Source organism: Pleurodeles waltl, chromosome 6, assembly GCF_031143425.1.
Source record: "Pleurodeles waltl isolate 20211129_DDA chromosome 6, aPleWal1.hap1.20221129, whole genome shotgun sequence".
Taxonomy (NCBI): domain Eukaryota; kingdom Metazoa; phylum Chordata; class Amphibia; order Caudata; family Salamandridae; genus Pleurodeles; species Pleurodeles waltl.
This window is the reverse complement of record NC_090445.1, coordinates 100,209,754-100,234,219: the sequence shown is the minus strand read 5'-3', so window position 1 is coordinate 100,234,219 and position 24,466 is coordinate 100,209,754. Positions and strand designations below refer to the sequence as shown.

Sequence of the window (24,466 nt, the reverse complement as noted above, 5' to 3'; positions counted from 1 at the left end):
TTCGGTGGATGGAAAAGACCGTCTGCTGAAGTCCCGTGGTCAGGTTGCTGCCAGTGCAGCTGCATTCCCGTGGGCCCCATTAAAAGTTTCCTGTTGAGTCTGCGGTAAACAGCCTGCAACATTGATGCCGACTCATAATTGAGCCAGCTGCAATGCTGGAGTGCTTAGGGTGCTCCAGCACCCGTCGTGCTGTTGCAGACAGTGAACAGCATAACTTGGCTGGCCATGGGGGCCCCTGCACTGCCCATGCCAAGTGCATGGGCAGTACAGAGGCACCCTTGGGGCACCCTGCACCCCATCTCTGCCAGCGTTATCCTCAGAGCAGTGCTGCTTGCAGCACTGCCCTGGAGGATTAAGACCACCAGCACCGCCAGAGCCTCCTATGGGGGAAGACTGGCATGACCACCGCAGTCATAATGTGGTGGTCAGACTGCGGCCAAAGCGGTCGGACCACCACTTTGGTGGCAGTCAGACCGCCACTGCCATCCTAGCGGTCAATAGACTGCCAGGGTCGTAGTGACCCCCTAAATCTCAACCCCCAGGAGACATCATGAAACAAACGTTCTAGAATGCTTACTTGTTGGTGATTGTTAGAGATGTAGGACTAAGTAACAATAACTTTTTTATTTTTTTATTTTTTCTCTCTAAGTTATAATTATGGGTGCGTGATCGTTTATGATGTGAGGGGCTAAGTTAAAACAGCAGTTTTTAAACAAACAAAAAAAGGGGATTGAGGAGGAGCCTGAACAAGGCAACAAAATGTGAGGTGGTTACAACTGGCCATGATCACTCTGGGTGTAAGGATAAAGGTCAGTAAGTGACTCGAGAGTCTGTTATGTTGAACACTCCCCTCTCCCAAGCTACTAGTTCCCAGTGTTTTCTTGCACATCTCTTTCCACCTCTGATAATATGTTTGATCTTATGCACCCATCGCTGTCAGTGCGTGGTTGATCCGTTTATTATCCACTGCTTGTTCACGGAACGGATCCATGAATGACTGACCCCAGCGTTATGCTGTAGTCCCATCAGTGTTCACGACCGCCCTTCATCTTGTGCACGCAGGGCACACGCCTCTCGCTCGGAGTCTGGCAGCTCCAGCAGGGTGGAAGTGTGTGTGCACTACTGCCTCGGATTCCCACAGACAAGGCGTGGGTGTGAGCCCCCTTTCCCTGGCTAACATTCTCATGTCTCCAACACATAAGAAACCGACACCCATGGAGCCTAGATGTGGGTTTGAGGTGAGTCCCGCCAAAACACGTCAGCCTACAGCTCCGGTGACTGAATAACTTTTTAGCACGTAGGCGCATGATTTTTTTTTTTTTTTTTTTTTTTTTTTTCCACTATTAGTCTCCTCTTCACTGCTAGTCTTGAATTAAGGCCACGGGTGGGCAGGGACAGTCCTGATCTGGTGCAGAGCTGCTGATGTGGGACATGTTCCATCATTACTGGAGGGCCCTGTTAACCAAGGGTACAAATAGACAAAGGTGGGTTTGGGGTGAGTAAGGACAGTACTGGGTCTGCTGACTGACCACCTGTCAGGGGCTTGCAGGGTCGTCCGCACGACGCACTACCTCCTATTCTTTATCATCTGAAAAATCGAGAGACAGTCCTTTAGTAATCATTCCTTCGATGGGCAGTTGCAAGCTCTGCCTGGAGCGGGTACCAATAATCCCCGAAGAACTAGGTTTGAACCCCGGCCCCCCTTGAGTTAACTGGAACACTTCCGGCGCCTTGCTCTCTCCTAGACCTACGCCCTCCTATCAATACTAAGTCCATTTAACTCGTTGTAATCCTACCTGTGCCACCTGCCTCTGCAATATTCATGTCCTTTACACCTCTTCACCACAGGCCTCGAATTAAACTTCTCCTGGTACCGCACCCCCTTCCTGTTCACACTGACTGTCCCAGTACCCGTTGCCTATGAGCTCTGCACTCCTGTTTCTTCATTTCTCAGGACCTCCCCTGGTACTGTGCCACCGGCTCACCTGGCACTGTGCCACCAGTGAGGACTGCGCTCCTTTTTCTTCTTTCTCAGTACGTCCCTTGGCACTGTGCCACCAGGAAGGTCAGGGCATCTTTTTCTACATTTCTTCGGACCTCACCTGGTACTGTGCTACCAGTGAGGTCTGGGCATCTTTTTCTTCATTTCCCAGGACCTCAGCTGATAACGAGGTCTACGCTCCCTTCTCTTCATTCCTCAGTACCTTTCCTGGCACTGTGCTACCAGTGAGGTCTGGGCATCTTTTTCTTCATTTCCCAGGACCTCAGCTGATAACGAGGTCTACGCTCCCTTCTCTTCATTCCTCAGTACCTTTCCTGGCACTGTGCCACCAGGGAGGTCTATGCATCTTTTTCTTCATTTCCCAGGACCTCAGCTGATAACGAGGTCTACGCTCCCTTCTCTTCATTCCTCAGTACCTTTCCTGGCACTGTGCCACCAGGGAGGTCTATGCATCTTTTTCTTCATTTCCCAGGACCTCAGCTGATAACGAGGTCTACGCTCCCTTCTCTTCATTCCTCAGTACCTTTCCTGGCACTGTGCCACCAGGGAGGTCTATGCATCTTTTTCTTCATTTCCCAGGACCTCAGCTGATAACGAGGTCTACGCTCCCTTCTCTTCATTCCTCAGTACCTTTCCTGGCACTGTGCCACCAGGGAGGTCTATGCATCTTTTTCTTCATTTCCCAGGACCTCAGCTGATAACGAGGTCTATGCTCCCTTTTCTTTATTACTCAGTACCTTTCCTGGCACTGTGCCACCAGGGAGGTCTATGCATCTTTTTCTTCATTTCCCAGGACCTCAGCTGATAACGAGGTCTACGCTCCCTTCTCTTCATTCCTCAGTACCTTTCCTGGCACTGTGCCACCAGGGAGGTCTATGCATCTTTTTCTTCATTTCCCAGGACCTCAGCTGATAACGAGGTCTACGCTCCCTTCTCTTCATTCCTCAGTACCTTTCCTGGCACTGTGCTACCAGTGAGGTCTGGGCATCTTTTTCTTCATTTCCCAGGACCTCAGCTGATAACGAGGTCTACGCTCCCTTCTCTTCATTCCTCAGTACCTTTCCTGGCACTGTGCTACCAGTGAGGTCTGGGCATCTTTTTCTTCATTTCCCAGGACCTCAGCTGATAACGAGGTCTACGCTCCCTTCTCTTCATTCCTCAGTACCTTTCCTGGCACTGTGCCACCAGGGAGGTCTATGCATCTTTTTCTTCATTTCCCAGGACCTCAGCTGATAACGAGGTCTACGCTCCCTTCTCTTCATTCCTCAGTACCTTTCCTGGCACTGTGCCACCAGGGAGGTCTATGCATCTTTTTCTTCATTTCCCAGGACCTCAGCTGATAACGAGGTCTACGCTCCCTTCTCTTCATTCCTCAGTACCTTTCCTGGCACTGTGCCACCAGGGAGGTCTATGCATCTTTTTCTTCATTTCCCAGGACCTCAGCTGATAACGAGGTCTACGCTCCCTTCTCTTCATTCCTCAGTACCTTTCCTGGCACTGTGCCACCAGGGAGGTCTATGCATCTTTTTCTTCATTTCCCAGGACCTCAGCTGATAACGAGGTCTACGCTCCCTTTTCTTTATTACTCAGTACCTTTCCTGGCACTGTGCCACCAGGGAGGTCTATGCATCTTTTTCTTCATTTCCCAGGACCTCAGCTGATAACGAGGTCTACGCTCCCTTCTCTTCATTCCTCAGTACCTTTCCTGGCACTGTGCCACCAGGGAGGTCTATGCATCTTTTTCTTCATTTCCCAGGACCTCAGCTGATAACGAGGTCTACGCTCCCTTCTCTTCATTCCTCAGTACCTTTCCTGGCACTGTGCCACCAGGGAGGTCTATGCATCTTTTTCTTCATTTCCCAGGACCTCAGCTGATAACGAGGTCTACGCTCCCTTTTCTTTATTACTCAGTACCTTCCTTGGCTCTGTGCCACCAGTGAGGGCTCCACCCCTTTTTCTTCATTCCTACAGGCCCTTTCTCTGCACAGTAAAGTTTCCGGTAGTATGCCGCCTCTGAGATCTGCAATTCTGGCCACTGTTTCCTCTTCTCATCAGACCGGGAATTTCCCCTGCTCGGCTCCTATTTTATTTCCTTCTTTCTGCCAGTGTAGGAGTATCTACAGCAAGATTATACGTTGTTGTCCCCAAACCTCAGACTGCTGTAAAATATCAGTTCCTCCAGGGAGCCTTCATTTTATTCAACTCCACTGTGCCTTGAGGGTCATGTGTGAGGTCACCTCTGCTGGCACCAAGACCTTCAAAAGCTTCAGCCATAAAGTGCGGCAAGCGGGAAGTACCTCCCCTTGTGCATTGTGAACAGGCTGTTCTGTAGGGGGCTACAGCTCCCTTGTGCATTGTGAACGGGCTGTTCTGTAGGGGGCTACAGCTCCCTTGTGCATTGTGAACAGGCTGTTATGTAGGGGGCCGCAGCTCCCTTGTGCATTGTGAACGGGCTGTTATGTAGGGGGCTGCAGCAACCCCATGCATTGTGAACGGGCTGTTTATGTAGGGGGCCGCAGCTCCCTTGTGAACGGGCTGTTATGTAGGAGGCCGCAGCTCCCTTGTGAACGGGCTGTTATGTAGAGGACTGCAGCTACCCCATGCATTGTGAACGGGCTGTTTATGTAGGGGGCCGCAGCTCCCTTGTGCATTGTGAACGGGCTGTTTATGTAGGGGGCCGCAGCTCCCTTGTGCATTGTGAACGGGCTGTTTATGTAGGGGGCCGCAGCTCCCTTGTGCATTGTGAACGGGCTGTTTATGTAGGGGGCCGCAGCTACCCCATGCATTGTGAACGGGCTGTTTATGTAGGGGGCCGCAGCTCCCTTGTGCATTGTGAACGGGCTGTTTATGTAGGGGGCCGCAGCTCCCTTGTGCATTGTGAACGGGCTGTTTATGTAGGGGGCCGCAGCTCCCTTGTGACAGGCTTATGCCGGGGGCTGCAGCTACCCCATGCATTGTGAACGTGCTGTTATGTAGGAGGCCGCAGCTCCCTTGTGAACGGGCTGTTCTGTAGGGGGCTGCAGCTACCCCATGCATTGTGAACGGGCTGTTTATGTAGGGGGCCGCAGCTCCCTTGTGAACGGGCTGTTATGTAGGGGGCTGCAGCTCCCTTGTGAACGGGCTGTTATGTAGGGGGCTGCAGCTCCCTTGTGAACGGGCTGTTATGTAGGGGGCTGCAGCTCCCTTGTGAATGGGCTGTTATGTAGGGGGCTGCAGCAACCCCATGCATTGTGAACGGGCTGTTATATAGGGGGCTGCAGCTACCCCATGCATTGTGAACGGGCTGTTATGTAGGAGGCTGCAACTACCCCATGCATTGTGAACGGGCTGTTCTGTAGAGGGCTGCAGCTCCCTTCTGTATTGTGAACGGGCTGTTCTGTAGGGGGCTGCAGCTACCCCATGCATTGTGAATGGGCTGTTCTGTAGGGGGCTGCAGCTCCCTTGTGAACGGGCTGTTATGTAGGGGGTTGCAGCTCCCTTGTGAATGGGCTGTTATGTAGGGGGCTGCAGATCCCTAGTGCATTGTGAACGTGCTGTTATGTAGGGGGTTGCAGCTCCCTTGTGCATTGTGAATGGGCTGTTATGTAGGGGGCTGCAGCAACCCCATGCATTGTGAACGGGCTGTTCTGTAGGGGGCTGCAGCTACCCCATGCATTGTGAACGGGCTGTTATGTAGGGGGCTGCAGCTACCCCATGCATTGTGAACGGGCTGTTATGTAGGGGGCTGCAGCTACCCCATGCATTGTGAACGGGCTGTTATGTAGGGGGCTGCAGCTCCCTTCTGTATTGTGAATGGACTATTATGTATGGGACTGCAGCTTAAAGGGAAAAAACATGTTTTTTCTTAGTTTAATTCATTTTGCACAGCAGCTCGTGCTGCTGCGCAAAATGCAAAAAAAATAAAAAGGCCACGCCAACAGCTTTTGCATAGGCGAAAGCGATTGGCTTTACCAGTGCTTGTTCCTTGTTAAGTGCGACAGGTTTTACCTGCTGAAATTAACGAAGGTGCGGAATCTTCTGCACCTAGTAGTTACTGGATGAGGGTAAACGGTGCACAATACAGAATTCAGATCGCTTGAATCGGAAACCTGCAGCCCACTCATGACGAGGCCCTTGTAATAGGAGTATTGTTCCAATAGGCAAAGTGTACTGGTTGCCACTGAACTACCCAGCTTCAGTCTCGAGGGAGGGGAGCCTTTTGTAGGACCCGCAGTGGTTATTTTAGCTCCAGGAAATGCTCACCAGCCGAGGAACAGCAGACGGCCTCCGCATCCTTCCTTTTGTACTTGTGTGGTTCATGCTATAGCAGTTAAATAGTGAATAGGGAACTAGGAACCTGGCGTTCCAACACTCAAACCCTGCGAGTGTTTATTAAGCGTTTAACAGCGACGTGAAGTACTGAATGAACAGCTGGCCCGTAAGAAAAGCTGTCCCCCGGTTGTCCGTGTGCTGCAGAGCACTCGCTGTAACACACGATGGCGCTGTGTGCGCGCCTATTTAATTGTATATCATTGAGGTTAACTGTACTTTCAGGGACGCCTTACGTCACTCCTGGCCAGCTAGACCACCCAGGCATGTTCGATAGCATGCACGACCCCTTTGAAAGTACTGTAAAAAGCCGTGTTTGAGATCTCTTCAGCGTCTCTAGAATGATTTTAGAGGACTTTGCAGGCTTCACTGACATGACTGCACTTTCCCGAGTGTAACGGTGTCTGGGTCCCGCGCTCTTCATCTTCACAAGCGATGGTGGGTCTGGCCAGAGGCTCGTATCGTGCCCGCGTCTGCCCGCTCTGTGTTACCGGGAGCCAGTGGAGAGTGTGTGCGCCCCGAGGCATCAGACCTGACCTTCCGCAGAAACCTCACACACGCTGGCTTCACATGACCCAGTCTGCTGACTGCAGCCGCCGCAGGAGGTTTCAAGTTTCAAGGAGGTGGAGGAGTCGTGTGTGCTGCATTACCAATCGTCAGACACGGAAATTGTATTGTAATAGTATTTATATAGCGCTTACTACCCCTGACGAGGCGTCGAAGCGCTTTTCTGCGAGCAGCACGCTACTCTGGAACCCAAAAGGAATTAGTGGTGGATTAGTACAGGGAAATATCAGTACAGTTTTAGTATTATTATGAGTTAATTTGAGCCGCGAATATGTGTCACTTTTTCCCCAAAACAGAATTATCATTGTATGCCACTTATTTAAAAAAAAAAAAAAGCACAGCCTCAACCACAGTGAGTTATAGGTAAATGTTAAATTTGTTGTAAACAGATCGTTCATGAAAGACTGCATGCGTGTTAATAACGTGTTGATATTGTGACCTCAAAACAGCAGTTCAAACTTTGAAATCCTTCACCAATGGTCACCGAGCTTCAAGTCTAAATGCATTTGAAATCCAGGAAGCTGCAAGATATTTGCTGGACTTTGGCCAGACGAATAGATGCTGGTCTACTACTTAGCATGACTTGTTTATCAAGAGAAATCTATATCTGGGAAGTGTACAGAAATATTTTTCAGCAGTGCCCACGTACAACGTAATTGGAAACCAATTCGTAGAAAGGGCAGAAGCCCCCCTGTAAGCCCTACATGTAGTGTCTTAACGTTGCACTAAAAAAGAAATAAAGAAGTTGTCCTAAGTAATTTATGGTGTCCTTAAAGAGGGGAAAAACGACTCTCCTTGAAAAGAAATCGATGAAAAGGCATTGTGTTTTTGAACAATTGCTCTGGGCCCCCATCTGCAACTTTAAATCAAATAAAAAAAAAAAACATAGGTGTCGAATCAGGGTTAAATAAAAACATCTTAGCACCCATTATGATAAGTTCTTCACGAACATCAACGAAAAACAAGTTCCTGATTGTTTAAGTCCTACACCTAACAGGCCACAGGTCTTCAGTGTTACCGCGCGAGATATCGGACTTCGCAGCGCTTTAAGGGTTGAGTTACCCTCTGTGGCACAGCCTTTGGATGGATGGATTCTTTGAGCCCTGAATTTGATTTGAACCCAGCAGGCTGTCCGGTGCTGCACCATAAAGAGGTGCAAAATGCTGCTACAGAGCATTTGGGTTCACTAGTGATACTTCTGGATCACTGCAAATTTCTGCCCCAGAAGGCCTCACACTTTCACGCTTTTTCATTCGGCTGCACATTTTTTGCTTTCCTCTTGCACACCGTCTCTTTGCCTGTCTCGGTTACATATCGTTGCGTTTTGCCAGGCCCAAGCACAATATCACGTTTTTTCTTTCCCTATCACATTTGTCTACATTGTCAAACATTCATCGTTTGCCTGGCTCCGTCTTTGCCAGGGCCCTTCACAAAGTCTCCTTTGCCAGAGCCTGTGGACCACTTCACTCTCTGTCTGGCTCGGACACACCCTGCCTCACCCTGTCCTACTGTTTTACTGGCCTTGTGGCACTAGTACTGTGTCCCTGGCCCAGTGGCACTAGTACTGTGTCCCTGGCCCAGTGGCACTAGTATTGCGTCCATGGCCCTGTGGCACTAGTACTGCGTCCATGGCCCTGTGGCACTAGTACTGCGTCCATGGCCCTGTGGCACTAGTACTGCGTCCATGGCCCTGTGGCACTAGTACTGCGTCCATGGCCCTGTGGCACTAGTACTGCGTCCCTGGCCCTGTGGCACTAGTACTGCGTCCCTGGCCCTGTGGCACTAGTACTGCGTCCCTGGCCCTGTGGCACTAGTACTGCGTCCCTGGCCCTGTGGCACTAGTACTGCGTCCCTGGCCCTGTGGCACTAGTACTGCGTCCCTGGCCCTGTGGCACTAGTACTGCGTCCCTGGCCCTGTGGCACTAGTACTGCGTCCCTGGCCCTGTGGCACTAGTACTGCGTCCCTGGCCCTGTGGCACTAGTACTGCGTCCCTGGCCCTGTGGCACCAGTACTGCGTCCCTGGCCCTGTGGCACCAGTACTGCGTCCCTGGCCCAGTGGAACCAGTACTGCGTCCCTGGCCCAGTGGCACCAGTACTGCGTCCCTGGCCCTGTGGCACCAGTACTGCGTCCCTGGCCCTGTGGCACCAGTACTGCGTCCCTGGCCCTGTGGCACCAGTACTGCGTCCCTGGCCCTGTGGCACTAGTAGTGCGTCCCTGGCCCTGTGGCACTAGTAGTGCGTCCCTGGCCCTGTGGCACTAGTAGTGCGTCCCTGGCCCTGTGGCACTAGTAGTGCGTCCCTGGCCCTGTGGCACTAGTAGTGCGTCCCTGGCCCTGTGGCACTAGTAGTGCGTCCCTGGCCCTGTGGCACTAGTAGTGCGTGCCTGGCCCTGTGGCACTAGTAGTGCGTGCCTGGCCCTGTGGCACTAGTAGTGCGTGCCTGGCCCTGTGGCACTAGTAGTGCGTGCCTGGCCCTGTGGCACTAGGTCACTCGGCCCATCCTGCAGCCCTTCTGCGAGATGGATGTTGTTGCTGTGGTGCAAAGACTCAATGGGGGTTATGGATGTGCAACACTTTGGGTGCAGTTCCTTGATCTGCCTCTCTATTCTCATTCACTCGTCTTAGCCGTGGGAGACAAACGTTCCTGTGGCATCACCAAACGTTCGTCGTAGGATGTACTTTATTCACTTTATAAAGTTATATTCATCCTTCAGATGCAGGCATCGCTCTTCAAATTGATTTAATCAAAAGATTGCGTGTAAGAGCTATTGCGGGAGAGGTATCCTTGTGCACAGCCCATCGTTGTGGCTTCTGCAGAGTGAAACGCTTATACCATGTTTCACTAACACATGGCACATGGACATCATTTGTAGCAGCAATACAGGCTTTCCTATGCACAGTACAAGTACTGCAGGAGGCGGGAACTACATTGCAAGCTTCCACAATGCACAGTACAAGTACTGCATGAGGCGTCAGCTGCAATGCATGCTTCCCTATGCACAGTACAAGTACTGCAGGAGGCAGGAACTACATTGCAAGCTTGCACAGTACAAGTACTGCAGGAGGCTGGAACTACATTGTAAGCTTGCACAGTACAAGTACTGCATGAGTCGTCCGCTGCAGTGCATGCTTCCCTATGCACAGTACAAGTACTGCAGGAGGCAGGAACTACATTGCAAGCTTCCACAATGCACAGTACAAGTACTGCAGGAGGCGGGAACTACATTGCAAGCTTCCACAATGCACAGTTCAAGTACTGCAGAAGGCGGCAGCTACAGTGCAAGCTTCTAAAATGCACAGTACAAGTACTGCATGAGGCGTCAGCTGCAGTGCATGCCTCCCTATGTACAGTACTAGTACTGCAGGAGGTAGCAGCTGCAATGCATGCCTCCCTATGCACAGTACAAGTACTTCAGGAGGCGGGAACTACATTGCAAGCTTCCACAATGCACAGTTCAAGTACTGCAGAAGGCGTCAGCTACAGTGCAAGCTTCTACAATGCACAGTACAAGTACTGCATGAGGCGTCAGCTGCAGTGCATGCCTCCCTATGCACAGTACTAATACTGCAGGAGGTAGCAGCTGCAATGCATGCCTCCCTATGCACAGTACAAGTACTTCAGGAGGCGGCGGCGGCAGCAGTGCACGTTTCCACAATGCACATTACAAGTACTGCAGGAGGCAGCAGCTACAGTGCAAGCTTCTACATTGCACAGTACAAGTATTGGAGGAGGTGGCAGCTGCAGTGCAAGCCTTCCTATGCACAATACAAGTACTATGAGAGGCGGCAGCTGCAGTGTAAGTTTCCTTTTGCGCAGTACAAGTACTGCAGGAGGCCGCAGTTGTAGTGCAAGCATTCCTATGCACAATACAAGTACTGCAGTAGGCTGCAATGCAAGCTTCCACAGTGCACAGCACAAGTAGTGCAAGAGGCGGCAGCAGCAGTGCAAACTTCCCTATGCACAATACAGGTACTTCAGGAGGCAGCAGCAGTACAAGTTTCCATAATGCACAGTACAAGTACTGCAGGAGGCGGAAGCTGCAGTGCAAACTTCCCCAAGCAAAGTATAAGTACTGCAGGACGTGGCAGCTGCAGTGCAAGCTTCTACATTGAACAGTACAAATACTAAGGGAGGTGGTAGCTGCAGTGCAAACTTGTACAATGCACACTACAAGTACCGCAGGAGGTGGCAGCTGCAGTGCAAGCTTCTCTGTGCTCAGTACAAGTGCTTCAGGAGGTGGCAGCTGCAGTGCAAGCTTCCACAGTGCACAGTACAAGTACTTCAGGAGGCGACCGTAGTGCAAGCTTCTACAGTGCACGTACTGCAAGAGGCGGCAGCAACAGTGCAGGTTTCTACAATGCACAGTACAAGTACTGCAGAACGCAGCTGCTACAGTGCAAGCTTCCCTATGCACAGTACAGGTACTGCATGACGCTGCAGTGCAAGCATCCCTGTGCACAGAACAAGTACTTCAGGAGGCGGCAGCCGCAGTGCAAGCTTCCGCAATGCACAGTACAAGTACTGCAGGAGGCTGCAGCTACAGTGCAAGCTTCTACAATGCACAGTACAAGTACTGCAGGTAGCGGCAGCTGCAGTGCAGGCTTCCCTACGCACAGTACAAGTACTGTGGAAGGCTGCAGTGCAAGCCTCCTTGTGCTTAGTACAAATACTATGGTAGGAGGCAGCTGCAGTGCAAACTTTCACAGTGCACTGTGGAAGTAGTGCAGGAGGCGGCAGCTGCAGTGCAAGCATCCCTTTGCACAGTAGTGCAGGAGGCGGCAGCTGCAGTGCAAGCATCCCTTTGCACAGTACTGCAGGAGGCGGCAGCTGCAGTGCAAGCATCCCTTTGCACAGTACTGCTGGAGGCGGCAGCTGTAGTGCAAGCGTTTACAATGCACAGTACAACTACTGCAGGAGGCCGCAGCTGCAGTGCAAGCATCCCTTTGCACGGTACTGCAGGAGGCGGCAGCTGCAGTGCAAGCATCCCTTTGCACAGTACTGCAGGAGGCGGCAGCTGCAGTGCAAGCATCCCTTTGCACAGTACTGCAGGAGGCGGCAGCTGCACTGCAAGCATCCCTTTGCACAGTACTGCAGGGGGTGGCAGCTGCAGTGCAAGCATCCCTTTGCACAGTACTGCAGGAGGCGGCAGCTGCACTGCAAGCATCCCTTTGCACAGTACTGCAGGGGGTGGCAGCTGCAGTGCAAGCATCCCTTTGCACAGTACTGCAGGAGGTGGCAGCACAGTATTGCAGGAGGCGGCAGCTGCAGTGCAAGCATCCCTTTGCACAGTACTGCAGGAGGCGGCAGCTGCAGTGCAAGCATCCCTTTGCACAGTACTGCAGGAGGCGGCAGCTGCAGTGCAAGATTCTTTTAAACACACCGGGTATGTACAGTTCAAGTGTAAAGCATTCTCTTTTGGTAGCTAAGCACAATATTTAATTACTGTGAAAACTGAGAAGCCGGTCTACAATAGCATCCTGATACATTACATTTATTGTATGACGTTTAAAAATGAACACGTATAGATGTGCAAATGAACTGATGGTATTGAGCAGTCAGGTAGTTGACACACGTTTCTTCCTTCCAGTGCTTGACACATTTGATCTTATTTCCAGTCACTACCATCTAAATGTGTCAAGGAGGGAGTCGTGCGTATATGTACAATTCCATTATGTCATGTCAGTTACTGTTTCATAGCTCTGCAAGTATCCAACTCGAATCATAAGTACAGCTGACCCTAGAAAATCCCTAGTGCAAATAGAAACATGGGCTGGTTGTTAGTGAAAACCCTGTGTGCAGGTAACCTGGTTAGCAGTAGTGAAAGTTGGTCCTTTTGTTGTAATTACCACAGCCGGTACCCTCCTATAGGTTCTTGCACCGACGGTAGCCAGGTGGTCAGTAGATGTCGTGCCCATTCTTTGTTTGTCCTCTTACATCTAATGCACAAAACGTGCAAGAACCCTTCAAACATGGGCTCCACTGCGGTAGTATATGCATGGCTGGCAGCGGCACTGCAAGCTTCCTCGTCTGCGGGCATCTTGGGTTCTCATATTGGAAGGCTCACTTTGGGATACTGAGTCGAATTTTGCAGATCAGTCGAACCATCAGGGAGGAATGTGGAGGGGGGCTGTGAGGGTTACCAGAATATTCAGAGGGGTTCAAAGGTATGTGTAGGTCTCGAATCTAGTGCGGACACCGATGGTGCACAGCGTGTCACTTATCGGATGTAGATAGCTAGGGGCACATCACCTTCCTTCCTGCCCATGGCCCGGCGCTTGACTTCCAGTTGAGGAACACTGTATTCATCCACAGGCTGGCTCGAGTGACGGTCCGTTCCCGCCCATGGCCGTGCGTTTGTCTTCTAGTTAGAAACCAGCCTGTATTTACCTGCAAGCTGGCCCCGAGCCCCCGGCCCTCTGATTCTTCAGGCAGTGGGCTCGCATTTAGTGTTGAATTTCAGATTGCACCCTTTGCCCTTTAAGCCCTTACCTATGAAAATGATTCATTCGCCCTGTCTCGAGTAGAGAACTGGAGCATGTCCTCGCTCCCTTTCAGCGGAAGTTCTTGAATATCCTGCTGACTTCATCCCTTATAAACAGACATTTAATGACCTGGAATGCAGCTTTGTAAATCAGGATTGCTCAATCACGTCTTGCATTTCAGTTCGTGCTTTGTGATGTGTGCTGTAGTGTTCTTTAAAGAGCGGAGTCTTCAGTTCTTTCCAGAGTTGGAGCAGCGTGGGCTCTCTCCTGACTTGGCACACGGATGTTCTAGATCCTTGCTGAATAGATTCCAAACACACATGTTCTCAATGATCCCCCCCCAGTACGAGTTCTTATTAACTGTTGCAGAGAAACCAAGTTGCCACATGTTGGTATCCTCGGCTCTTTCGATCTTTTTTTTTTTCTTCCCTTTGTGTTTTGGGACTTGGAATGTTGCACTTCGCACTCTTTTGGGCAAAGGCACATGATGGTTAATCTGATTTGTAAGGTTTCATTTTCAAATAAGGCTGCCCTAAAATCCCATGCTTTGCCCTAAGACGGTGGTTATGTTTTTACTTTTCAAAGGGTGACTTGCTCAAAGTATCTGGTGTGTTAAGTCGCAGTACACCTCCAGGTCACTAGTTCTGTGGGGCAGCACCAGAGACTCCAGAGTGGGGTGTGCCAGAACCCTTGAATACTCTTAATTCTGGCAGCGTCCATGACGATAGCGTGCAATGAAGGGGAGGACGAGAGCAGTGAACGTTGCCTTCCCTATACTGAATCATTCCACAAATACCCAGCGTACTGTGGTTTGTAGCAGAAACACTTTATTTATAGTCCAAAGCCTACCCTACTATTCCTGTTGTAGCAGTTGAAGAGGACACCAATCCTAGCCCACACTAGGTGGCATGCTTCATCAGTGGGTCTCACCCCTCTGAGCGTGGCCAAGGATCCTTGCCCTGCCCGAGTAGTTCTGAGTTTATGTTGCGCATGTGTATATCTTGTGCGTTCCTAATCTGTAGGGCCAGGCTGTCGAAACTGTGTTGTGGTGGTTACTGTGAGTTTTTTTTGTTTATCCCACATACTCTAAAAGGTTAAACCCGATTATAGCTAGGATTGCCTTTGACATTACTATATTTTATCTATGATAAGTGTCTAACTATAAAGCTGCCTGTTTAGTCCGAGGCATTTGTCATGAGCATTCATTCCCTTCACTAAATACTTCTCTTGGAAGAGTGTAAGGAAAAGGTTCACAGCACCTGTGCATACTGGCCCTTATGCTTTTAACTATCTGCCATATTCTAAAGTCCAGGATGCAGCTGACGGGTGGATACCTTTTGAAGTAGCGAGTTATCAGTAGGAGAAGGTCTTGGATCCTTTTCCATGTACTGTTGGACACCCCAGAAGTATCAGGTTTTGTGTGCTCAAATAATGGACCCATTCCGCAGAGTTAGAACTTGTACTGATATCACACTGAGCTCTTGAGCGTGAAGGCAGGTAAGTGAATGCTTATGTGTTCCTGCCCTCAACGTTGTAGCTGAGAACGATTTTGTCATAACAGATAACCGCTAACCCAAGTGACGCATCTAATGTCTTGTCTAACTCCCTTCAATTGCAGCTTCTTTCGAAAGGGGCTTTCGGCTACCTCCTTCCCATTGTCTCCTTCGTCATCGCTTGGCTGGAAACGTGGTTCCTTGATTTTAAGGTCTTATCTCAGGAAGCAGAGGAGGAGAGATGTGAGTTGGCTGCTTGGCCTGGAAGTGCTATGTGATTTGTTTCCTGGATTCGTGCCATCCTTGTCGATAAGTAAAGGACAGTAACTGCAGTCCTCTGGCCTGTCTAACGTGAGACTCCCGCCATTGGGGAGATGAAAGGGCTTAATCTGGACCACTTGTAGGCCAAGTATATTAAATATCATAGGTCTAGGAGATGGGCGGGGGGTGCACTGATTTGAAGGGCTGACTTAGAGGCTGCTACATTAGTTTGAAAACTCTCCTTGCCACCTAGTCAGACACCTAGAGGAGCACAGATTGAGCAGAGTTGGAGCTTCAGTGCAGAACGAATTCGGAGAACTTCACCCCAGACAAGAGGATACCTGCATCCTTAGTGTCCCAGACCGGCTGCTCCTGAAAGACTTTTCTGAGATTGCAGTGGATCTGTGGCGCTTGCAACTTCTGCATTGAATATGCCTCTCGCTCACACTTTCTGCGAAGATTCTTTTCATAAGTGTATTTGAAGTATATTTGTATTTAATTAAACTACTGGTGTGAGATTCTTACCTGTTCTATCTTGGGGGAGCTGGGGCAGTGATGGCTCGCATTCACAGAGTGCTCAGGCAGATGAGTATGGGGAGTGGGGTCTTGTAAGAGGAGTAATTCCGCCAGACTTCAGCTTTCCTCCTGTAACAGCAACCAAAGATAGAAGTGGTACCATTATTAAATATGTGCATTCTTTTTGTTCATTTTCTCACAATTTTGTTGGTTGCAGGGTATCTGGCGACACAGGCTGCGGCCAATCATCGGCCCCTGCTTTACCCCCGTGCCATCTCAGATGGACAATTCTACTCTCCCCCGGAGTCCTTGGCAGGTGAGACAGATGATGCCTCTAAAAATAAGAGTTCTAGAAGGAGTCGAGAGCAGCTGAAGTGTTTCTGCACTACTGAAGTCCCTTGTGGTGATCTTGTGCACCCAAGCTCTGGGCAAGAAAATCTAATTGCTCTGTAACGTATCCTTGCCCCGGAGTTGGAAATTACATGTATGATGGTGTACTTTCCCCATTATCCTTGTGAAAACATGTCCCTTTTGGATAATGCATAATTGCATCAGTGATATTGCAGCCCTTTTCATTGCATCAAGTTGCACCAGCTATAAATTATTACTAGAGGTAACTTTCTGTACGTCAGTGTTCCAGTTTTTAGAAAAAACAACCGTTGTGTCAGAAAATGTCTTCGCACACAGCAGGATGTAAAAGGCCTGCATCTTTTGGCATACTGTCTGTCGTCTGTCATTTGACCTGTTCTTCTTTGCCTATTTTTTAGGATCTGACAATGAGTCAGATGATGACGGGACAGGGCGGCGGGCAGTCACTGCTCAGGTAAATTGCTGACTTTGCTCATGGTTGAAGGACTACATAATCTGGCAGAATCCTGCAGTAATCTCTTAGGAGATGAAACCGTTCGCTGGTTGAAAATACACCATGTTGAGTGTAGTAAAACTGTATTAAAAGATTGGAGTAGTGTCAGTTTCTTTAAGTTTGACTTAGCCAGGTGTGCCCCTCTTCTCCTTTGTACCACTGGTTCCAGTACAGTAATTTGGGTTTTCAAGCAACATATGGCTCTAGATTGGAGAGGGGCAAGTGATGGATTCAGACTAGTTTGACTTAGTGTTAACATTTCTGAAGCGCACAAATCAAATAAGTTATCTTTGCAGCGGTGTTTGTGGAAGAAATGGCAGCAGGTTTATTTGCATTTAGTAAAGATATTTATGTGAGTGATGGGTGAGCAGTGGCTTAAATCAAGTTATTTACATTTTCATTTTATTTTCTGACAAGTATTTCTTTTCTAGCATAAGTTGTAACTTTGACTTTCATAGGACAGAACCAGATAAAATCGAATTAATTATTGCCATACACCGTGCAACTAGTGAATAAAGGACTTCTCAGCTCAGTAAAGAGCCAGAAGAAAAATAAATCCCACTTGACTTGAATATCTACCAATTATGCAGCTTGTCTAGCCAAAAGATTGGCAGTGGATCCTAGATATCCTTCGTTTAGGGATGAACTGGCCAGTAAGGGGGATAAAGGGTATGTTGATTTTTAGTGGACCCTAGCTTGAGTTATGCCTTAAAACAACGATTCTTAACCTTTTGTCTTCTGTGGACCCCCACTTAATCATTATTGGAACCCGGGTACCCTCACCAAGCCATTTCTGGATGCCAGGGGCCCTGGCCTAAGCATTTTCAATTTTTTGAACTGCAAAACAATACACATAAAATACAAAAACAAGCATTCATCAAACAAATACAAACAATACTGAAATATTTAATTCACAATTATAAAAAAAAATCAACATTTTAATTGTATTGGGAACATTGGAAATGTTGTCAACTCATTTGAGACCACAAATCAATCTGAGCATACTACTGTACATTTTAACCTCCATTTTCAGATTCCTTCACATTCACTGAAAGTTTTAAAATGGTTGATTTTACATTTCGCTTCTTCATTTATATACACTTTATTAGTTTAATTTTATTTAATTTTCTAAGCAGTCGCGGACCCCCCAGAATAGGCTTTGCAGATCCCCCAGGGGTGCCCAGATCACAAGTTAAGAACCATTGCCTTGGAACAATAGCCATTTGCCTTATAGTATCCATACAACCTCTGTGCTCCACCCACCCAGTCATCTTTTACTATATGTAGTAGGGTTATGAAATATAAAACAAAGGGGGTGTTCGAAATTGCCCAGTTGGTCACTTTTCAGATATTTTGTATGTGAGGGCAGTCAGCATTGCATGTTTGTGCATCTCTCAGTACTGCTGGCTTTGTGAGGTGGGTCTTTGACCCATCCAGCCCCAGGCATAAACATCCTTTGTATTTCAGGAACGAGAGTATGTTCAGCAGGGAAAGGAGTCCTTGGAAGTGGTTGAGCAGATCCTGGCACAAGAGGCCAACTGGAAATTCGAGAAAAATAACGTGAGTAAATATTTATTGAGTTCTTTAGCAGGATGCTGCAAGGCATAAGTTTGTTTGAAAGAAATAATCTATTTTCTTGGGACAGGCCGTCTTTCTGCTGAAATCTCTTCCGACCCCTTTCTTGCTGTCTTTCATCTTTGTTCCAACAAATTGTATAAGTATGTAGAATTGCCAAGTCCCCTTTCTACATTAAAAACCTGAAGGTGCATTGCATCTGTACCTGGAGGTGTATTTAAAAGTCAATCAATCGGCCATTTGCAGAGCGCACTGCTGTCACCCCTGCGGGTAACTGGGTGCTGAGGTGCGATATCTCTGTCGAAGAGCCAGCTCTTGAGTCTCCTTCTGAAGTCTGCCAGTTCCAGGGGGGGGAGAGAGGTTGGGGGGGTGTCGTTCCAGGCTTTCGCAGTGATGTAGGAAAAAGAGCGGCTGCAGCTGCACCGGAGTCTAGGTGTGTGCGTGAGGGCCAGAGAGGAAGAGCACGTGTGTCTGGTGGGTTGGTGGAAGTGTAGACCGTGGTTGATGTAGTCTGGTCCTTGATCGTGTAGGACTGTGTAGGCGTGCGTGAGGAGCTTGAAATGACATCTCCTCTGGACAGGGCGCCAGTGGAGTTTTCTGAGGTGGGAGGTGATGTGAGTGTGCATGGAAAGGTCCAGGATGAGTCTGACAGCGGTGTTCTGTAGGGTCTGGAGTCTCTTTAGAAGCTGGGAGGACATGCCTGCGTAGAAAGCATTGCCGTAGTCGAGGCGGCTAGTGACAAGGGCCTGGGTGACGGTTTTCTGGTGTTGGCTGGGAACCATCTAAAGATTCGGTGGAGCATGCGGAGGGTGTGGAATCAGGAGGTGGTGACTACGTTGATCTGCTGCTTCATGGTCAGCTCACCGTCGATGATGGTGCCAAGGTTGCGAGCGTGGCGGCAGGCGTGGGAGTGGGTCAGAGTTCGGCTGGCCACCAGCTATGGTCCCAAATGGAGGTGCTTTTCCCGAAGATCAGGATTTCCGTCTTGTTGGAGTTGAACTTCAGGCAGTTGGTTTTCATCCAGTCGGCTATGGTGGTCATGGCGTTGTGAGCGTTGGTTCTGGTGGTGGGGGGGAGGGGCTTCAGTAAGTGAGAGGATCAGTTGAGTATCGTGTGCATAGGAAGGAGATTGTTGATTCTGTGGGATCGAGCAATGTCAGCCAGGGGTGTCATGTAGGTGTTGAACAAAGTGGGGATGAGCCTTGGGGTACGCTGCAAATGATGCAGTTGGGTGCAGAGTTGAAAGGGGGTAGTCGGTCGCTCTGAGTGCATCCTGTCAGGAAGGAGGTGATCCATTTGAGGGCGGCGTTTTGTATTCTGATGCTGTGTAGTCTGTTGATGAGGGTGTGGTGGGAGTCAAAGGCAACGTCTGGTGAGAGGGAGGTGATGGTGGCCCAGATTTCCGTGGCATGTTTGGGCGGATGGTCAGAGACTGGTGTGCCTTTGGTGTGCCTCTAGCATGTCTGTTGCAAGGTTGCGCTGCTGCCTTCATTAAGTAGGTCCTGGGGGGAGGCTGGGCCACTGGGTGGCAGGAGGCAGGAAACAGAAGGAGGAGGGAAATTGGGAAGAGAGGAGAAGGAGCAAAAAGGGCAAAAGCAGGGAAAAACGAGCAAAGAGGAGGGAACGGTGCAGAAAACAAGCAGAGAAGAGGAGGAAAAGGTTCAGAAAGCGAGCAGGAACAAGGAGGAAAAGGTGCAAAAAATGAGCAGAGGCGAAAAGGAGCAGAGTAATTAGTAGAGCAGTTAGTAATAAGAGTAATTAGCAATTATTTAAAATATTTTGTAATAACAGTCCTGCTTGTAAATACATTAGAGAGTTGTGATTTATTAGCCAAGTTTCAGGAGATGTCCTTTAAGCTGTCTAGGCGCAGAGCCCGTTCCTGCATACAGTCAATAAATATAGGTTGAAGGAATAGTTGCCACTGGGCTTTATTTCAAATAAGTCAGTAATACAAAGATAGTAGGATATGAGTAACCCATGACTAACGATTCCCTTGAATAACAGTCTTGACACCAAGTGACACACAAGTTTCCAGGCGATCAGATGGCCAGTCGCTCCGAACATTTTGAAATCCATAGGACCGACACTTAAACCGTGTTTTGAAAATATGCAATCCTAATGAGAAGGCATTAGAATATGAGGGATTTAGCAGCTTCGTTGACATGTCTGACCCAGTGCATATCTGAATAATAGTTAAAACAGGGCATAAAAGTGAGACTGTGCAGAGGGATCAAAAGATGAAAGGTAGTAAACCCAATCCACTGAAATATTGGGATTTTAGAGTTCTTAGCACCTAGGCATAGGCATTCCTCACATTTAACAGACTCCGCCCAAGCTGTGCCATTTAGCGGACATTGTATGGTGCCTTTTAGGAGGAAGAAACACTTAAGGGAGGTGCAGGGGAGAAGACCAACATGGGAGTTGGACATTGAGACACCATAGACTTATGGCCAGTCCGGTACTGTTACTAGTGACCTCATGAAGAATAATACACTGACGTTTGCCTTTTTGCCCTTACTCCTGTCTATGAAATGTGGCCACGGTTGGCTCATCCTCCAGTTCAGCTGAACCGGTCACTGACTGCTTATTTTTTATGTATGGCTGAAGCTGCCCATCTCCTTTTATAGCTGATGTTGTCCTGTGAGCCTCATCTTACCTGTTTCATATCTCGTCCTCACTTAAATGTCAGTATCACACAGTCTGTTTTAATATGTTTTATGTGTTTTTTATTTTCCGTATTCAGGAAGTGGGAGATGTTGTGTACACCATCGAAACACCATTCTATGGGAAGTCGTTCGTCTTGAAGGTAAGAATCCCATCAGATGCCTACTTGATAAACCTCATCTTCCTGTAGTGCACCAACCTTTTTAAACAATTAAGGCCTTACCTACTGCTGATCTCCATGGCTAAACCCCGCTATTCCACAGTACACATGTACAGGTCTTAGCTCGTACAGTTCACTCTCCCATTATATATAGGTGCATTCCTTGTTTCATTCATGACACTGTCCTAAGATTCATCTGACACTTCTTACCTCAAATATCATGCAGCCATATAATTCTATGCACTCTCATCTACTCCTAAAATACAACCGTTTCTATTCTCTGAGAACACTCTTTGGGCACTGTTCTCTCTAGCTGCCTTCTGTCCCCCTTTGTCCTGCCTTATGAGTCCAGTAAACTCAGCACATCCCCACACTCAACACCACCCAGTAAAGCCCTATGAGAATCTACAAAGCTTTTGTGAATAGTGGGCAGTTCTTTGTTTGGGTGTTGACTTCTTTGGACTTAAGGAGAGTGAAAGATGTACAGCTTACGTCCATTACGTCCCTTTACCTTCAATTTAAGTCATTGAAAAAGCATACCAAATCCATTGGATACATATATTGAAACATTGCATCTTTCAATATTTTGGGTACATGTATTGAAACATTGTATCTTTCCATCTGAAACCTCAAACAGAATGACTTCGCTAAAGAAGGCAAGTGCTTCCGTATTGAAGCAAGAAGGCACCACATTTCTCTCAGAGCTTAACCTTGGCCATAGGGATTAGTGTTAACCTGTTTTGCAGGATCTAGCACTTAACGATGAGGGGTGGTTTTCTAGCCCAGAATGCGGTATACACCTTTGGTTTTCTTTGTGTATTTGTAGTTTGCTTGCGTGTATTCACATCCTTTTTCTTCATAAAAGTTAACTGACCGGTCCTTAAAGTTATTAACAGTTTTGTAGCGATACAATGTTTGAATGTTCACTGGGACATCACCTTCTCGAATAAGCCTTGCGTGCTATCCTGGGAGAGCCAAGTGCTGAAAAGGAGCACTTGGCCCACCAGTTGAACACGTGTTTTGGCACTAGCCCTTTATCTTACAGAGGAGCTGGGTCTTCCTGGTGATTCCAGGCCTGGCAGCTGGTGCATAATGCCTTTCTACCAAATGGCTGACTCCCACACAAGGCAAACAGTCTGGTTTGAATTGCCATTCTCAACTTCCAGTGCACCGTACGAGTCAAGTCACACATCTCCAGATACTCCCCTGAGATCCCATCGAGTTCATTAGAGCCCTTTTGCACACATGCTGGGTAGGGCAGGGTTAGAAATGTGGGAGGCAGAGGTGTGCGCACTATAGGTGTCTTGTTCAGTGATGACGCCCTTTTGCCCTGTGAGCAGCTTAGGTAGGAGTGTGATCTTCCGGTGGGACATTTTCTGGCATATGGTGAACTCCTGGCACTGCTGGAACAACATTGGGGTGTTACAAACACTGAACTTTCACAACACCCTTAATACATACACTTTATATTATTGGAAGTGGTGATTAACTTGTTGCATGGCTTGTTTGCGCACTGGCACACTCCGCCCAAGACCTTTTGACGACAACCCAGGATTGTTGGGAGGCGGACATGGGCAGAGAGCTCACACAGAAGGAATGGGAGAAGTATTACGCTACTCTAGGAAAGAATCACGGAATGCAAAGTATCACGGAATGCAAAGTTCCATTATATCCAGCATAATATATACTCCATAAGGGCTATCTCACTCCTGCTCACCTGCATTAGCTGTTTGGTTCCACCTCGAAGTGGAGGAACAATTAGGAGACGACCTCCTGCACATGTTCTGGACTTGCTCGGCAGTGGTATCCTGGCGGGGGGCTGGGAAACGCTTATGCCCGATCTGTGCACTTGCAGCGAAAGCTTATTTGCCTAGCATTCCAGTACCTACCAATTTATGTACTCTAGTCGCTTTGCTCTGTTGGAGGCCATTCCCCCGTCCACACTGGCTACTTGCTCCTTGTATTAAAATGACCTACTGGGCTAATGTCACTGCCCGTGTCTTTGTTGTACCCGTGCCGCCTTATCTTAGCTGCCATTCTACAAGAATTGTACAACCTCGCGAAGCCTGCGTGGGCCGCATGCAGACACTCCTTAGAGTCTCATATATACTAGAACAAGGAAGTACAGCAATGGAGAGTTTCAGATTCTTAATGACTGAGTATTGTCACCACATTTTACTGTTGATAATTGTTTGCGGGTGTTTTTGTTTCACCTGTCATACTCACAATTGCAATAGCTGATCTGGACTCCTGCTGGTATTATACTTATGTCACGCTTGACTTAATTGATGTAAAGGAAGCGCAAGATGTGTGTACCTGTCATGGGATGAAACTGCTGTCAGCTGTCTGTGCGGCTTTTGGTGAAAATAAAAATTGGTTAAAAAAACCAAACCCATTTTGTGGGACCAGAACGCCAGTGGCATTGAACAGCAATTGCTACAATTACTTCCAGTAACCTCCAACTGCCAATGGACTCCAAGAAGAAGCCTCAAACCTTATCTCCAGCTTCCAGCCATTCATGACTCTCCTGTCTGTCTCCCACTTGTGCCATTTTCCCTCCTTAAGATCTCTCCCGTTCATGATTCTCTTGTTAATGGTGACTCTCTTCATTGATAACTCTTACCTCGCCCATTCTTAACTTTCTTCCCACCTCCCCTAGGCTGTTACCTACACACAACTCTCCAGGTGTGCTTCTCCTTCCCCCGTGCCTCCCCTCTGTATGCCTGTTATCTCTCCCAGATCTTCCCCAGGCAAGCTTCTCTTCCCCAAGATTCCAGCTCTCTCATGGACTGTTCCTCTTGAGACTCTCACCTATTATTTGTTACCATCCTCAGACTGTCTCACACTCGTGACTCTTCCTTCACCCGTTTCTCTCATACACATACCTTTTCTATCTTTAAGCTTTCTACCACTTGTAACCTTTGTCTCCTCCAGACCCTCACTCATGACTCTATTCCGTTCCAGGCTCTCGTGCAGTGTCCGGCTGAAGTGATCTACCAGGAGGTTATTCTGCAGCCGGAGAAGATGGCCCTGTGGAATAAAACCATCTCTCTATGTCAGGTGCGTAACTCCGTAGTCAGTGCATCACTTCCTTTGCCTATTTCCACTGTGCATGCCCTACAACCCTGTCTTCTTATTTGTCCCCATAGAACTAGATCCTCACAGGGGAAGGCAGTGTTCTACCATTTCCATGAGCCACTACAGTTATGATTGTTTTGGGCCCTCTTAGAATACATTGCTATGAGGTGGAGATTTTTTCTACAGAGTATGTTCATACACGTATTGACCTTGAAACGTGCAGTTTTTCCAGTTTTATATGCAGCTTTGTATTGTCACACATATGGTCATTGATATGCCCAGTTCTGTAAGCCTAGTAATCCAGGATCCATCCGTGATTCCAACATGCACTGAACACCTAAGGTTCAACCGTGACCCCAGCGTGGACAAGACGGAAATCACAGAATAATGATCATTGTCAATACAGGACACCAAAGTCCCAGCCATGATCCATACAAATGCAGAGGAACAGGAGCCCAACAGTGATGCAGACTGCTAAAGGTGGCCGTAGGCCAAAT

General features: G+C 48.5%; 1 protein-coding gene across 1 annotated transcript in view; it reads left to right on the top strand.

The window, feature by feature from the left end:
• Window positions 1-24,466, top strand: part of STARD3 (StAR related lipid transfer domain containing 3) — a 123,383-nt gene that overhangs the window by 65,950 nt on the left and 32,967 nt on the right. Inside the window, exons 6-11 of the mRNA XM_069237448.1 lie at window positions 14,979-15,096; window positions 15,848-15,946; window positions 16,398-16,453; window positions 17,960-18,052; window positions 20,811-20,873; window positions 23,856-23,951. Of these exons, the coding sequence (XP_069093549.1) occupies window positions 14,979-15,096; window positions 15,848-15,946; window positions 16,398-16,453; window positions 17,960-18,052; window positions 20,811-20,873; window positions 23,856-23,951 (525 nt within the window). The remainder of the gene's footprint in view (window positions 1-14,978; window positions 15,097-15,847; window positions 15,947-16,397; window positions 16,454-17,959; window positions 18,053-20,810; window positions 20,874-23,855; window positions 23,952-24,466) is intronic.